Source organism: Dermacentor andersoni, chromosome 7 (assembly GCF_023375885.2).
Source record: "Dermacentor andersoni chromosome 7, qqDerAnde1_hic_scaffold, whole genome shotgun sequence".
Taxonomy (NCBI): domain Eukaryota; kingdom Metazoa; phylum Arthropoda; class Arachnida; order Ixodida; family Ixodidae; genus Dermacentor; species Dermacentor andersoni.
This window is the reverse complement of record NC_092820.1, coordinates 94226591-94242452: the sequence shown is the minus strand read 5'-3', so window position 1 is coordinate 94242452 and position 15862 is coordinate 94226591. Positions and strand designations below refer to the sequence as shown.

Genomic DNA, 15862 nt, shown 5'->3' with positions numbered 1-15862 from the left:
GGCCATCTCCGGCGGAGGTGAAGCAGTCGTTAATCACTCTTCATACGTGGGCCCATCCCGAATCTAATGCAATACCGGGGCCATCTCCGGCGGAGGTGAAGCAGCCGTTAATCACTCTCTATACGTAGGCCGATCCCGAAGATTGTGTTGTACCGGGCCGACCTGCGGCGGAGGTGAAGCAGGTGTTAAGCACTCTCCATACACGCGCCGATCTCGGAGATGGTGTAATGCTGGGCCTACCCGCGGCGGAGGTGCAGATCGCCATTAAGAGGAAGCTTTAGCTCGGGCCCAACTCCGACGCGGCCTATTCAAATACATGTAAAATGCAAAAACGTTTTTATGAGATAACCCCTGGACTGATTTTGATGAAATTTGTTGGATTTGAGAGAGAAAGTTAACTTCTAGTGACTGTTGGAAGCGGAATTTTGATTTAGGGCTTGAATTTTGTTAAAAGGATTTTCAAATATTTCACCGTTTGAAAGAAATAGAAGCACGAAGTTTACAAATTCATAGCTCTGCATCAAGAACTGATATCGCGGTTCTGTAAACGGCATCCATTAGATCATTCAAAGCGGACAAATTCAATATGTCATTTTACATCTTACGTGAATTTGTTGCGTTGGTTACAACGGTTTTGCAAAAGTTGTATTTCCCTGTGATTAAATTTTTTTATATTCATTTGTAACATATCAATTTTGTCCGCTTTAGATGTACTGCTAGATGCAATTCACAGAATTGTATTATCATTTTTAGTGGTTGAGTTACAGAGTTGTAAACTTGATAGTTTCGTTTTTTGAAAATTTTCAATTTTTGCCAATTTTTAATAACAAATTGACGCCCTAACTCAAAAATTCGAAAGCAACAGTCACTAGATCTTAAGTTTGTCTTTTAAATGCAACAAACCTCGTCAAATTTGGTGCAGTGGTTGCCGAGAAAAACGAATTCTCCTTTTACATGTATTTAGATAGGAGCACCCGAGCTAAAGCTTCCTCTTAAGGGGCCTACATACACTGCTTCGCTGGTCATCCTTCTTCACAGAGTGGAAGGATACTGAGTTTTTTTGGATTGGAAATGGATATAGTTGGCGCATATGAACGACAAAACGAAAGGAAAGAATCCTGCTGCTGATTATAGAACTCTGCATATGAACAGTTGTAAGTGTAGGAATTACGGTCACAAATTATTTGAAGGTCGTTTGCATGGTGCCTATGTGCTGCAGCCATTTTTAGATCCTACAGTGTAGAAAGGTGTGGCATATAGGGGCCTAGTCGCATTGTGCCGCACCATCTAGATGTATTCGAAACTTCAGGAAAAGCCAATGGTCCACGGTAACAACTCTAGGTAAATTATATGATGAGAACTGCTGGTACTGGTATTTCTAACATTTGTTTTCTCTGTTAGATGTATATCTCTTTAGAAACTGATTCCTACAATAATGATTGCACCGTAAAAGGTTAAACCTCGCGAGTTAATAACTAAACACATGGGAGCGGACAGATTCTATTGCTCGGCATTCAGTGAACTAATTTTGATGAGGTTTCTTGCTTTTAAAAGGATAAGTTAGAACCTAACACGTTCGATCAGGCGAGTTATTGTTTAGTTCATCAATTTCTTAGTGTATATTATTGAAAATTGAACAATTAAGAAAAGCAGCCGAAGCATCAAGTTGACAACTCTGTTTCTAAGCAATAATAAATGATATCCCCATTATGTAAACTTTATTTATTGAAACATCGAGTCGAGAGCGGACAGAATCGCTCTAATGTACGCCACCTCTATACCCCTCATTGTTTGCGTGGGACTCTTGTAAAAGTTTCACAGGCATTGTAAGAATTAAATGTGAGGTACAAACACATATGCCAAGCTTGTCCCCTTCCCTTGCTGCAACAGATGCAGTTTGCGTAACTTCGGTATCTGGTTTAGGTGCACATTCAGGAATTTCTGAAATTTTTGGCTTCCTTTCTATTAAGCTTACCCGGTTCTTGGTAATTTTTTGAACCATATTAGAAGCTGTTATATTCTGTTTCCTGCAGCCAGAAGAGGATGATTAGGAGTGATGAGGGGTTAGATGGGTCTTTACACGGTTGATAATGATTTGACGCGGATGGATAAGGTGCTAAAGAGCGATAAGGGCTTATAATGGTCGTAGCTATTCTGATAAGGTTAATAAACACTGATAAGGGCTGATAAGGGTTGGATCAAGTTCGACAAGGTTAAGGATCGATAAGAGTTGATAAGAGTTGAAATGGCGGCTCTTCTTAAAACTATCGCGTCTTAATCTTAACCCTTGTGTTCTCCAATGGATGCGCAACTTTCTGACTAACCGTCAACAGTTCGTTTACGCTAACCAATGCTCGTCTAATTTATCACCCGTTATCTCCGGCGTGCCGCAAGGCACTGTCCTGAGGCCACTACTCTTCCTAATATACATTAACGACTTACCGAGAGGTTGTTCTTCGAAAATTTATTTTCTGATGATTGCGTGATGTGTCGTACTATTACTAACTACGCTGATTCTCGCGCTCTCCAGTCCGACTATAACGTCACTGAAACTTGGTGTAATAGTTGGCTAATGTCTGTCAACGTCAAAAAAAGAAACGTTGCTGCTTACTATCCACCTTCGCCAATAATTTACTTCCGCTAATTACGTCGCCGGCGGTTCAGAAATTTGCGTTGTGACTTATAAGTACTTAGGTATTAACTTGTCCAGTAACCTCGGTTGGTCCTCCCACATTTGCAGCATTAGCAATGATTTCATTCGTGTACTATGCTACCTGCTCCGTAATCTACGTCTTGTTCCCCCTTCAGTAAAACTACTCGCATATTTGACACTTGTTCACCCCAAACTGCAATACGCATGCTCAATGCTATGCTATGCATGCTATGCATGCTACGCATGCTCATATCAGTCTAACCTGGCAACAGCACTGGAATCCATGAAAGGTTCATTCACCCTGACTACTCTTACCACACTAGCATCACTAAACTTAAGTCATATGTGAACCTTCCAACCATCGAGCACCACCGCAAAACAGCGAGACTGTGTCTCGTTTACAAGTTTTATCACTCGCTGCTTCACCAGACCGACATCACGCCTGCGCATCGCACTTCATCCCGTCATAGCCATTCAAAGGCTGTTTATCCCCCTCCAGCTCGCACCACCGCTCATCTTAACTTTTCCTTTGTTCAAACATCGAAAGACTGGAATCATCTGCCTGCTGAAGCGGTGCACCACTCCAGTCATTCATCCTTCAAGGCATTCATTGAAAATATGACCTCGATATGCCTACCCCTCATGTAAAACCTCAAATGGGGTATTTGAGGTATGAATAAATAAATAAATAAATAAATAAATAAATATGGATCGGATCATGCCATATAAGGCTGATAAGGAAATATAAGGGTTGATAAGGATATGATCGATTGCGATCAGTTTGATACCAACAGATAAGTCTTGATAAGGCTCGGATTGAGTCAGATAAGGTTGACAACAGCCGATAAGGGTTGATAAAGTTTATACCGGTTGGATCAAGCATCGTAACGATGATAATGACACCGGGCTGCGCGGAGATGAGCAACTGGCACGGTGCTTACGCATACGTGGCTAACTCCCACAGAAGTTCATGCGCGAATTTTTTTTTTTTTTTTTTGCTCGCTGGTGAACACTAGGTTATGAGTTCAAAGCCGCCTGCGGCGCCTGCAATTCTAAGGGGGTGGAATGCAAGAAGGCTCCTGTACCGTGTACTGGGTGCACAGCAAAGCATTTCGGTGGTCAAAATTAATTAGTAATACCTCCCACTATGGCATGGCTAACAATCAGATCGTTGGTTTTGGCCCGTATATTGCTGCATGCTCGCTTTGCTGAGTGGAGCAAACAGACGATAAATGGCTAAGGCATGTCGTTGGTCTAGTCGGTTTTTGTTCATGTCCCGTCTTCATCACGCAGTTTAAAATTTTGCTAAACGGTAATGAGCTTCGGTAAGTGCGTTGATTGCATGCTTGGCATTGTTGAGGAGGACACGTGCTCTCATGCACTTGTTTCTTTCAGGAAGTACTACTACGCAGTGGCTGAGAGACGGAACCGCACAGTCGAAAGGAACATTGCCAGGGAATCGCAGTATAAAACAACGATTGAGTCTAGTATTGGGTGCAAATTATTAAACCCCAACGTGAAGACCAATTTGTCCCGGACATGCGGGACTTGTCATTGTTTGCCTTCTTTGTGGCAGATAACACTGACATCACCGGAATGGTCGCATACTTTTTTGCAGTATCAGGCATATGATGTCAAATAATTCGTTGAGCGGATGGTGTTCTGGCGCATTCATGCACCCGAGTGGCCTCTCCTTTCTAGTTGTGCACTGTGTCTGCTATCCTTCCCAGTATTAAGTTCGAACGTTGAAAGTGAATTCTCTTTGTTCAGTGTCCTGAATAAGGAGTGGCGTGCCACACTTTCGGATGCAAACATTGAAAAGTATTTGCATATCGCAATTGGGAAGTATGCTTGTATATATGACAAGTTGCAATCAGCGACAATGACACGGGTATTAGTTGCTCAAGAAGGCCTTTTTAGTGCTGACAATGACTTTTTGCATAGAGAACAGTTGCCTAAATTGTGCGTTAAATTGTGTGTTCAGTTGAAACGCAACGAAAAATGCCCTCCGAATTTGCCCAAAGATAAACTCCGCAAACTCAGAAACCTACCCATAGCCTGCTACCAATACGAAGCCAATATGAAAAAGGTGGCTCGTTTAGTCCATCGAAGGCTTTGCGGGCATACCTCTATAATGCATGAAAATAGAGAGAAAACGGGGATTCAGTAATTGTTCGCAAAGCTCGTAAATAAGCCAGAAATTTTAAACTAGTTTCAGGCGTTACCCTCCACATGTCACCGAGTTCCGCGAAATGTAAACTCACCGTGAACCATAGTTCGCTCGAGACACTTTGAAACTTCGCGACTAACGGCGGTATAAAGCTTTCGAGCACCTGCCGATAGCTCAAGCTCAACGAAATTTTGGGATGCATAAAGAGCCTAGTAGTGAATGTGTCGCGAAAGGCTCGCAAAAGCAGACGTTTTTGTTACTGAAGCTGAAAAAAAAATGCCGTTACCGCTCGCCGGAAGTGACGCATGGCTAGAACGCACAGCTGCTGGGCAAAGGGCTCGTAGCCCTATGGGTTGCTATTCTGAACACCATGGAGCGAGGACATAAAGTAGGAGAGAGCGTTGGGAAACAAATCCAGCCTTGACAAGCCACATTCTCCACGAAGCCATTCCCTTCACCTTTTCCCTTGCAGTGTCAGCCCAGCACGTGACCTCGGTGACTCATCATAGTGGCCGGAAATGTTTGGTTCGCAGTATAAATTTATTCGCACTTCTTCGGCTGCCCTGCCGTATAGTTCTGCCTGCTAACTTGGAGCGCCAAAACCTACCGCGGGTTCTGTTACTGTCACATATTTTTCGATACGCTTGACTTCAATCGTTTTGTGCGGTGCTCTCCTATAGCAATTTCCTTCTCCTGTGCTAGTCACCGTCAAATTCCGCCATTTTGTCGAGTTCACCATCTTGTCATCTTCGATTGGTTCATGGTTCAGCTGTGCATTTTCCTATTGGTTCAAAACGAAGAAATGGCAGAATTTGACAACACAGCGTAAACTGAGCCAATAGTCAAAGGTTAAGCCCCGCAGGAGCCAATCAGAGATGACAGGAAGGCTAAATGGACAAAATTGCACAATTTGAGCCATTCCGAGAAAGTTTACCCACACCGGGAGCGAATGAGGGATGACAAGATGGTAAATTCGACAACATTTTGAAATTTGATTCAAAAAAAAGAAAGCTTAGTTACACCAGGAGCCAATCAGAGATAATAGGATTGTCATTTTGATGGTATATGTCTCGAGCTGGGGCCGATAATAAAAAGCTTGGCCATTGCGGGAGCCAATAAGAGATGACCGAAATTCCAATTCGACGAAATGGCACAATTTTAGCCAACAAGAGAAATTAGCCATACCGGAAGCCAGTCACCGGTGACAGGTGTTGGAATCGCACCGCTGGCCCGAGTTGTTGGGGTCTCGGTGCTGACGCCCGTTATTGCCAATGGGTCGCAAGCCCCAAGGGTAGCGTTGGCCTGGCGGCCTGGGGCACTGGAAGCATCCGAAGGTCCCGGCAAAGCATGAGAAGACTGGTAACAGAACAACTTGTTTATTCTAACATAGCAAAAGAGCGGCCGGTCAGGTCGACCGGAGTGGAGAGACGGGAGAGCACGTAACTCAACAGTACAAATCGGAGCCTCTTCTCTGGCGTCCGGGGGCAGCTGCTCTTATACTCCCGGCGTCGCGGTCCAAAAGGGAAGGAGGGAAGGTCACGGGATGAAGGTCACGGGACGGCGCAGCAGGGGCCCACGACGGCGCGAGCGGTTGAGCCGAGAGACCTCCAGGCCCCTCATTCGGGGAACTCCGCTCCCCGGCTGCCGCGCTTTGACAAGCGAGGGCACACACACACACACGCACACACGAAGACACGTGGCACTGAAACACGCCTGGACACGCTTGGCGGGTAGGCGTTGCGGCGTCGTTGAACGGGCCAAAATGTCCGCCGCTTTGAACAAAGCCCCGACGTCCGTTGCATCCGCGCCGGCATTACCGCGCGTTGTAGGCGAAACGTAACAGACCGCCCCGCCGGGGGAAGGAGATCCCGATGGTCAGGGGACTGCATCCGCTGTCCGGAGGGATGTCGCTCGATGATGCCCATAACCGAAGTCGGGCGTCCTTTGGCGTTTCTTGAGCGCAGTGCACGGAGAAGGCCTCGTTCTCACGTTCAGGTGCACACAGGACACTGCAAAGTGACTTCGGGAGAGTTGACATTTTGTTCTCGTTTCCGGCAAGCGTTAGAACTACGCCGAAAGTCAACCGCTCAGTCAGCAAGCACGGCACAACCCTCACTAAGCCCTGCCAGGCTCTTTCCCCTTTTATACTGCTGCCTAGTTCCTTACAGTAGTTTAGCAGCACTCAGAACGCGTCCACAAATCGGAAAATTGCACTAGAAAGCACATCATCACTTTGAAACACTATACAAAAGCAATAAGTTAAAAATCCTGCCTCAGGAAGAAAAACATCAGTAACAAGCAATTTTGAGGCTGATTCTCACGTTAGGGGCTTCGACTTAAGCCATCGGCGTTACCGTTGAGACTCCCCTTTTTGTAACGCACCCCAAAGGAATATTGTTGCAAAGCGAGGCTCCAGCGCAGGAGGCGGCCATTTTTGGGAGAGATGGTCTGCAGCCATTGGAGAGGGCAGTGATCCGTTTCAATGATAAACCTCGAGCCAGCTAGGTAACATGACAATTTCTGAACGGCCCACACGATACACGCACACTCTTTCTCGGTGGCGCTATACGCCTGCTCACGACTGGTCAGCTTACGACTAGCATACAGGACGGGGTGTTCTACTTCTCCATTTTCCCGTTGGCACAGTACAACGCCCATGCCTCGCTCACTAGCATCACACTGAACAACGAACCCTTTTGTGTAGTCGGGCGATCGTAGCACAGGTTGGCTTGTTAGGGCGCTCTTTAGGGCGCTAAAAGCTCTTTCCTTCGTCTCATCCCAGACGACTGTTTGCGGCTCTGTCTTTCTTAGAGCATCCGTCAAGGGAGCCGCGATATCAGAGTACCTGGGAATGTACCTCTGATAGTAGCCGGCGACACCTAAGAACGACCGAATATCGGTCTTCGTGCGCGGTTGCGGGAAGTCTCGCACAGCGGCCACCTTTATTTCAGAGGGGCGGCGACGACCCCGACCAATCACGTGTCCGAGGTAGACAACCTCGGCCTGTGCTAACTGGCACTTGGGAGCCTTGACTGTCAAGCCCGCATCGCGCAGGCGGGTTAGCACTGCCCGCAAGTGCGCCATATGTTCAGGCCAGGATGCGGAGAATATCGCTACGTCGTCTAGATACGGTAAAGCGAATTCTTGCTGTCCCCGCAACACTTTATCCATGAGGCTTGAAAAGCAGTATGGCGCGTTTTTCAAACCAAAACTCAAAACTTTAGGACGGAATGTCCCCATTGGTGAAATGAACGCCGCATACCTACTAGCCTCTTCTGTAAGTGGAACCTGCCAATAACCCCTGACAAGATCTAGGGTGGAAATAAACTGAGCGCTACTCACTCTCTCAAGGCGCTCCTCGATGTTAGGGATCGGATAAATTTGATCCTTAGTGATGGAATTAAGCCTGCGGTAGTCGACGCAAGGACGAGGTTCCTTGCCCGGTACCTCAACTAAAATCAAAGGGGAAGTATAATCACTCTCACCCGCTTCAATAACACCGAGCTGTAGCATTTTCTTTACCTCAGCCTCCATAATATCGCTCTGGCGGGGTGACACCCGGTACGCCTTGGATCGTACTGGCTCTGGGGAGGTAAGTTCTATGTCATGAGTAAGGACAGACGTCCTACCAGGCCTCTCAGAGAACAGACCTTGAAACTCTTGTAAGAGCTGGTGTAGTTCTGTTTTCTGCTCAGGCGACAGCGATGCTTTCCTTATTAAGTCACTAATGACTTGATCGGTGTCTTTCCTGTTCGTCACTGAGCCTAGTCCCGGAAGCTCGACCGGAAGCTCTTCTAACTTTCCCGCATCGGGAATTTCCTCTCCAGTATCTGGTGCCTTTAACGCTACAGGCTCAATTTTATCCCGTTCGGGCGTGCTCTGACTACCAGCTTGCTGCGCCTCTGACCCTTTCTCATCGTTCATCAACGTCGGCCCCGCAACTACCGCCTCTGCAGCGAGCTCCCGAACCTTCGATCTGGTTAAGGCCTGAACGCTAGCCTCACCAAACAAAAGCCCCTTCTCGCGCAGGAGGTGATCGGACCTGTTTGAAAATAAGTATGGGTACTGGGGGGGCAGCATAGATGACACTGCGGCCTCCGTCTCAAGTGCTCCGAAAGGTCCTTCAATAAGCACTTTTGCTACCGGCAGACACACGCTATGAGCTTCCACTGCTTGCTTGATCCATGCGCACTCGCCCGTGAACATATCGGGTTCTACGTAAGAGGGGTGAACTACATCCATTGTAGCTGCGGAATCGCGAAGCACTCGGCACTCTTTCCCGTTCACGAGGAGGTCTCGCATGTAAGGCTCGAGAAGCTTGATGTTCTCGTCAGTGCTGCCTAATGAAAAAAACACGACTTTTGGTTTTGTTTCTGGGCACTGCGCCGAAAAGTGACCCGGCTTCTGGCACGTATAACACAGGCGCGCTTGCCTCGCCTCGAACCGCTTTCTGCGTTCGGCTTCGGCTGCCGCCGTCTCCTTACGTTCGGTCGGACTGCTTTCACTCGCATCCGAACTACGTGTGTCCCCCTTTGCTCTCATGGGCGTGAACTTTGGCCTCTCAAACTTGGAGCCAAATTCACCCTTTTGACCGTCCTTAGCTCCACGAGCCCGACGCGTCACAAACTCCTCGGCTAACTCAGCGGCTCTAGCCACCGTACTAACGTCTGGCCTATCCAAGACCCAGTACCGCACGTTCTCAGGTAACCGACTATAAAACTGTTCTAGCCCGAAACACTGCAGAACTTTCTCGTGGTCACCAAACGCTTTCTCTTCTTTGAGCCACTCCTGCATGTTTGACATTAGCCTGTAGGCAAACTCTGTATACGACTCACTTCTGCCTTTCTCATTTTCCCGAAACTTCCGACGGAACGCCTCCGCTGACAGCCGGTACTTTTTCAGCAGACTCGATTTCACTTTGTCGAAATCCTCTGCCTCCTCTCTCTCCAAGCGAGCGACTACGTCGGCCGCCTCGCCGGGTAGCAAAGTGAGCAAGCGCTGTGGCCACGTTTCCCGAGAGAACCCCTGCTTCTCGCACGTTCGCTCAAAGTTAACCAGGAACAAACCAATGTCCTCTCCAAGCTTAAACGGCCGCATCAGGTCAGTCATTTTGAACAATACTCGTTCTCCTGCACCGTGTGCCTGACTTCCATTACGAGCGCGTTCCATCTCTAACTCGAGACGCTTCATTTCCAAAGCGTGTTGACGGTCGCGCTCTCTTTCTTTCTCTTGTTGCTCTTTACGTTCACGCTCATCTTTCTCTTTCTGTTCTTTAAGTTCGCGCTCCTGTTTCTCTTTTTGCTCCTCCCTCTCCTCAATGGTCTCAAGGCATTCCGACAGCTCGTCATCCTCAGCTTCTAACTCAAGAATAGCCCTTAGCAGTTCTGGTTTTCTGAGTTTGTCTGAGACATCCAGACCCAACTCTCTCGCAAGCTCCAGCAATTTCGGTTTGCGCAACGACTTCAAATCCATGGCTGCTCTGAATGCTGCTTTCTCTACTGCCTACTATTGTCTTGCCGCAAACTAACCCGGTAGCAACGACAACCACAATTACCAGCTCTGTTTCTAACACTAACAAAAGCCTGGCAAAACTCAGAAGAAGAAAGTCCCGCACTCACCAAACCTCGCAGCCAAGACTTCAGCGCAGTCGTTCCGCTGCAGGCAACCAGTCATCACACAGGGCTCGTTGCGCTGCTCCCGGATGGTCGTTGTGCTGCTCAGCATACAGTCAACCGCATCTCTTCGCTGCTGGCCTCCGTTGTCGCGATCCCACCGCTGCCACCAGATGTTGGAATCGCACCGCTGGCCCGAGTTGTTGGGGTCTCGGTGCTGACGCCCGTTATTGCCAATGGGTCGCAAGCCCCAAGGGTAGCGTTGGCCTGGCGGCCTGGGGCACTGGAAGCATCCGAAGGTCCCGGCAAAGCATGAGAAGACTGGTAACAGAACAACTTGTTTATTCTAACATAGCAAAAGAGCGGCCGGTCAGGTCGACCGGAGTGGAGAGACGGGAGAGCACGTAACTCAACAGTACAAATCGGAGCCTCTTCTCTGGCGTCCGGGGGCAGCTGCTCTTATACTCCCGGCGTCGCGGTCCAAAAGGGAAGGAGGGAAGGTCACGGGATGAAGGTCACGGGACGGCGCAGCAGGGGCCCACGACGGCGCGAGCGGTTGAGCCGAGAGACCTCCAGGCCCCTCATTCGGGGAACTCCGCTCCCCGGCTGCCGCGCTTTGACAAGCGAGGGCACACACACACACACGCACACACGAAGACACGTGGCACTGAAACACGCCTGGACACGCTTGGCGGGTAGGCGTTGCGGCGTCGTTGAACGGGCCAAAATGTCCGCCGCTTTGAACAAAGCCCCGGCGTCCGTTGCATCCGCGCCGGCATTACCGCGCGTTGTAGGCGAAACGTAACACAGGGTAGCCAGTTCGACAACACGGGGGAACTCGGTAGCGTCCAGAATAGTGCACCCATAATTCACTCTCGTCTTGGCATGTACTAGCCTCCCGGTAGGCTCACCGCGTAGGAGCGCTACACAGGAAAGGCAGTGACGACATGTTTAGTCCTCGGACCAAGACGGAAACTTCAACTGCGAAATTTCCTTTCCAAGGGACTTTACAAGGTCTTTGTAGAGAAGCCTTCCGCTCGATTCTATGCCACATTTATCAGCGACGCAGGCGGAGCGTCGCTCTGACAAGCATAGACAGGAATAGAATCGGAACAGGCATCGCTATGAAATTGTGGTCCTATACTTTCAGATGAGGTCAACATTCCCTTTAATGCCTAGATAAATGTGGATGCTTACGCGGTTCCACAAAACCACTTTCTGATTGTGAGGCACGCCGTAGTGAAGGACTTCGGAAATTTCGACCACCTGGGGTTGTTTAACGTGCACCTAAACCTGTGTTTTCTCATTTCGCCCCCATCGAAATGCGGCCACCGTGGCCAGGATTCGATCCCGCGACCTCATGCTCAGCAGCCTGACACCACAGACAGAGCAACCACGGCGGGTGAATAGCTGTGAAGTTTTAACATTGATTTGGCGGCGCTTTAGGAATGTGTGTAAGGATTGATGGCGTGGGCGGGGGGGGGGGGGTATGCCGTTTAATTTCGCCCCCCCCCCCCTGGGTACGTGCCTGGTATGGAGTACACCCATTCTCAGAGCAATGTCGTGCGACATGTGAGTATAGGCATTACCCGTTAGCGAGCGCCTATGCTCTGACAATCTAATGTTCAGGAATCGATCTGTTTGGCCGATATAGACGTGACCGCAGGAAAATAGAAGCTCGTAAACAACTCCCATTGTGCACAGGCGGGGACGTGTACTTAACAGCGCAGCCTTTCCTAGCAAGAGTTGGAGGCAGCCTGTGCGAACTTCCTATCAATCTTACCGCAAATTTTGATAATCTTGTTAGGGGCAGAAAAAAAGAACCTTTACATCACACCTGTCTGCTACATTCCTGAAACTGTGCGATAGTTTATTTACATATGGAATTACAAGTACTTTTTCTTCTTGTCGGCAGGCTCTAAATTATTCATACTCGTGGGCGCTCCTAATGTTACACGCTTAACAAACTTCTGCACGGTCATGCGGATAGCATCTTCCCGAAAACCTGCCGCTCTCAAACGCCTCAAATGCTTCAATTGTTTTAAGAAAACTCTCAGAAGTCTGGTGAAAACAAGATTTCGAAAGTGCGGAAAATAGAACCGAAAACGAAATGCCATTTTTTTACCACCTTCGAATGTGCGAAGCTAAAATTTTTACTCCGCCCACAAGGATGCGCCCACAACAAGGGCATAGGCTGTAGCACTTAAGTCTGTGTGTGGCTACTAATAAAGTTAGTTGTGAGTTCAGCGCTGTCCTGCATGTTTCCTGTCTTTTGTCTTTGTCGTCTTGCGCTGCCCCTTCAAGATGTTGAACCAGTAACAACACGCCCAAATGTCGATCCTTATACAGCTCTTTTGCAAGCCCAGCAGTTTGTGCGCCCTAACTTTGCGTACGCAAAGTCTATAAGTCACTATTTACACCGCATATACTGTAGAAAATGATCTGCTTGCCAAGTCACGAATCCTTTTAAAGCGAGAAGGACAAAGTTTAGGTCAATCGATGTACTAAATAACCCTCTTGCCCATGCTTGGTGAACCGCCACGCATGCAGCTAGCTCTAGACACTAGCGCCACATTCGCCCCGAGTAATTGTTGTAGAAGGCTCTGATGATTCACGAAAGAGCCTGACGCCATTGACGTGACATCTGAAAGCAGTGCATGCGCGTATTTCAGAAGGCGGCTCTAAAAGCAGCACTGAGACGCTGAGCAGCAAGGACCAGATGTCCCTGTTCCTGGTGGTAACGGTGGCCGGATTCCTCGTCGTATTCATGGCCATCCTAATCTTCTTTTTCTTCCTCGGTGGCACCAACATACCCGAGGGCGTCGCATGCATCACCGATGGTGAGTCCACGGGAATATGGTTTGAGCAGCTTTGTGCCTGATTACTGCAACGTGCACGATAGTGAGCAGGCCTTTTCATAGCGATGAACGTTCATAGCCTAGGTCGGTCATTTTGTGTCTATATATTTGGCCTCTTTAGGCAGCTCTTTAATTAAAAGGTCGCAGTTTCGCGCAAAAGGCGAAGCATCGATTGTGGTAGCAAATTAGTAGGCAGCTATACGAAGTAAGGAGATCAGTTTCATCGAACGTAGAAGCTTGCAAAGATTTGCTTGCTAACGAAATTAGCAAGCATGGTGTCACGCGCGCACGAGGAAACGTGAACATATCTAACTCGACGGCTGCGCACTCTCGCTTTCAGAACGCTGGAGTGAGAAAGGGCGGCAGCTGCAGCAGCGAGAGAATTGTCCTTCGTGCTGCCTCTCGCTTCAACGCTAACTAAGGGGCGAGAACGCAGCGCACGCGAAGCTGTGAGCACTCGGCGCACTCTGTCACCATCGCAGGTCGCTTTCAAGATAGGGCCCGCGCGACTGCTCCGCACGCAGCCGCCGCCGGAATTAAAACCCCTTAGGTAAAGTAGCGACCCTCTCCTCCTCCGTCTTCACTCTTGCTCGTTTCTCCTCCCTTTCACGCTCCCTCCTCGACCGTGGCGCCGCCTACGCTGCTCGAGAGTAGCAACGGCGCCAACATGCGCTCCTCGCCGCTCCGTAGACGCTTCTCGAGCAAAAATGGCGCTAATGCACGGCGCAAGGGCCCACGTGATGCTATTAGGCCAATAGCGACGCGCCGTCCGCCTCGGCCAGAGTGCGTGAGGAGGAGGCGGCATTCTTCAAAGCGTGGCACTACTTTACGAAGTTTAAGGGGCTTTGGCCGGAATAGAACCCCCCCCCCCTTCCCCCCCCTCTACAGCTCGACAGAGCTGTGCCACAGGCACAATCTCGGAGGACGCCAAAAAGGAACAAGACACTCGTGCGGTGCGTGCGGCGGTAGATGGCGCAGCGTGAAAAAGGCACAGGCCTGCGCTGCACACGCAGCGCAGTCACAGCGTAAGCTGGAGGAACGGCTGCATAGGAGCTCCATTTTCGCCATCACACACCACAAGGTCTTCACGGCGAAGTCTCTTCGCGCCGTTTTCGCGAGAACGATCTGAACTATCCGCCCAGCGTTGACGGCGAGCTGTAGCTTTCGCTGGGGCTCGTCTTGCTCTCTGCACAGCGGTCTGCTGAGCCCGATGTTACTTGGTTGCAGCCGCGCGCGTGGCTCTACGATTCGCATCTTCAGCAGCGGTTCGCGCCTTGCCAGGAGGCGCCATAACGTGTACCGAAGAGTAAACACAGCGTGGAAGCTTGGGCTTGTCGGTGATTCATTGGAAAAAGGCCACAGCGCAAGAAAGACATGGACACGAGAAGGCGACAAGCACACAGTACTGATTTACAACAGTTTATTGATGAAGCCATGAAGGAATAAATATATAGTGCGCTACCATGCCCAATATGTGAATGATCGGCCAAAAAATTTGAAACATCATTTGCAATGCTGATAATGATAGCCGCGTAGGTACACAGCACACGGAATGCTTGCCATTCAAACCCTGTCAAGATACGCTATTTCCCCAAATGAAAGTGCAATCGAAGGAGAACTGACGCACGAGATATGTTAAACGTCCTAATGAAATCTTCCTCAGTGATTTCACGTGTCAGCTGTCAACTATGTTTAGCCAGCACTTCGCTTTTTTCCAAGTAAGGCTTACACCCGTGCTCGCGGCAGTGAGTACCCAGATGGCCCTGTTGTACACATTGTTATGGTGCCACCTGAGACGATAATTTAAGCACCTTCCTGTCTGTCCCAAGTACTTCCTTCCACAAGAGGGAGGAATCGCATACACCACGCCAGTGATGCAGGGCAGTAAACCCTTCCTGGGTTTAGTTTGTTTCATTAAGTTCAGTGTTCATTTCTGCATCTAGCGCACAACACAAGACAAAACTAGAGTGAAAACCTCACTTGGGGTGTAGTGCGCTTGATGCAGAAACGAAACACCGACGTGCCCAAACTTACGTTATTTCAAGTAAAATGATTCGGAAGGAAATGGGGCCTATGAACACAAGCCGTTTGGTGCAGAGGGCTTTATGTTGATTTGTTCAGGAAAGTTACGCGATCGGCTTCTGAAAAAGGCATGGTGCGCCAGTTTTGCAAAATAAATATGGCTATGTATAAAGCCGTACACGTGGAATATTTGCAGTATTGCAGTAACGCGCTCTCTCAACCTCTGTACCAGGCTATGTGCGCTCGAGCGTTGTTAGCTGCTTTGCATTGGGCTGCAGATACGTGTTTTCACGTTTTAATATTGTATGGTGTCCTTTCATTGGAAAGTTTCTTGTATCTCTGCATTTTTTACAGTGCTTCCTAGACAGCCATTCTTTTTTATTACATACATTAATACCAGAGACAGTCGCTGTGTTAGGTCAGAAAAATATGCATTACACGAAGAAACGTAGCATCATCTCCATTCATAAGGTTTGAAGGCTCCAGTATCGCTTACCTTCTGTGTCTGTCGTGCACGTATTGCAGGAATCTCCACTTTTCCAAATGA

At 48.8% G+C, this 15862-nt stretch overlaps 1 protein-coding gene across 1 annotated transcript in view; it reads left to right on the top strand.

Moving 5' to 3' along the window:
* Nucleotides 1-15862, top strand: part of LOC126534772 (uncharacterized) — an 83262-nt gene that overhangs the window by 11255 nt on the left and 56145 nt on the right. Inside the window, exon 4 of the mRNA XM_055072977.2 lies at nt 13108-13275. Within this exon, the coding sequence (XP_054928952.1) occupies nt 13108-13275 (168 nt within the window). The remainder of the gene's footprint in view (nt 1-13107; nt 13276-15862) is intronic.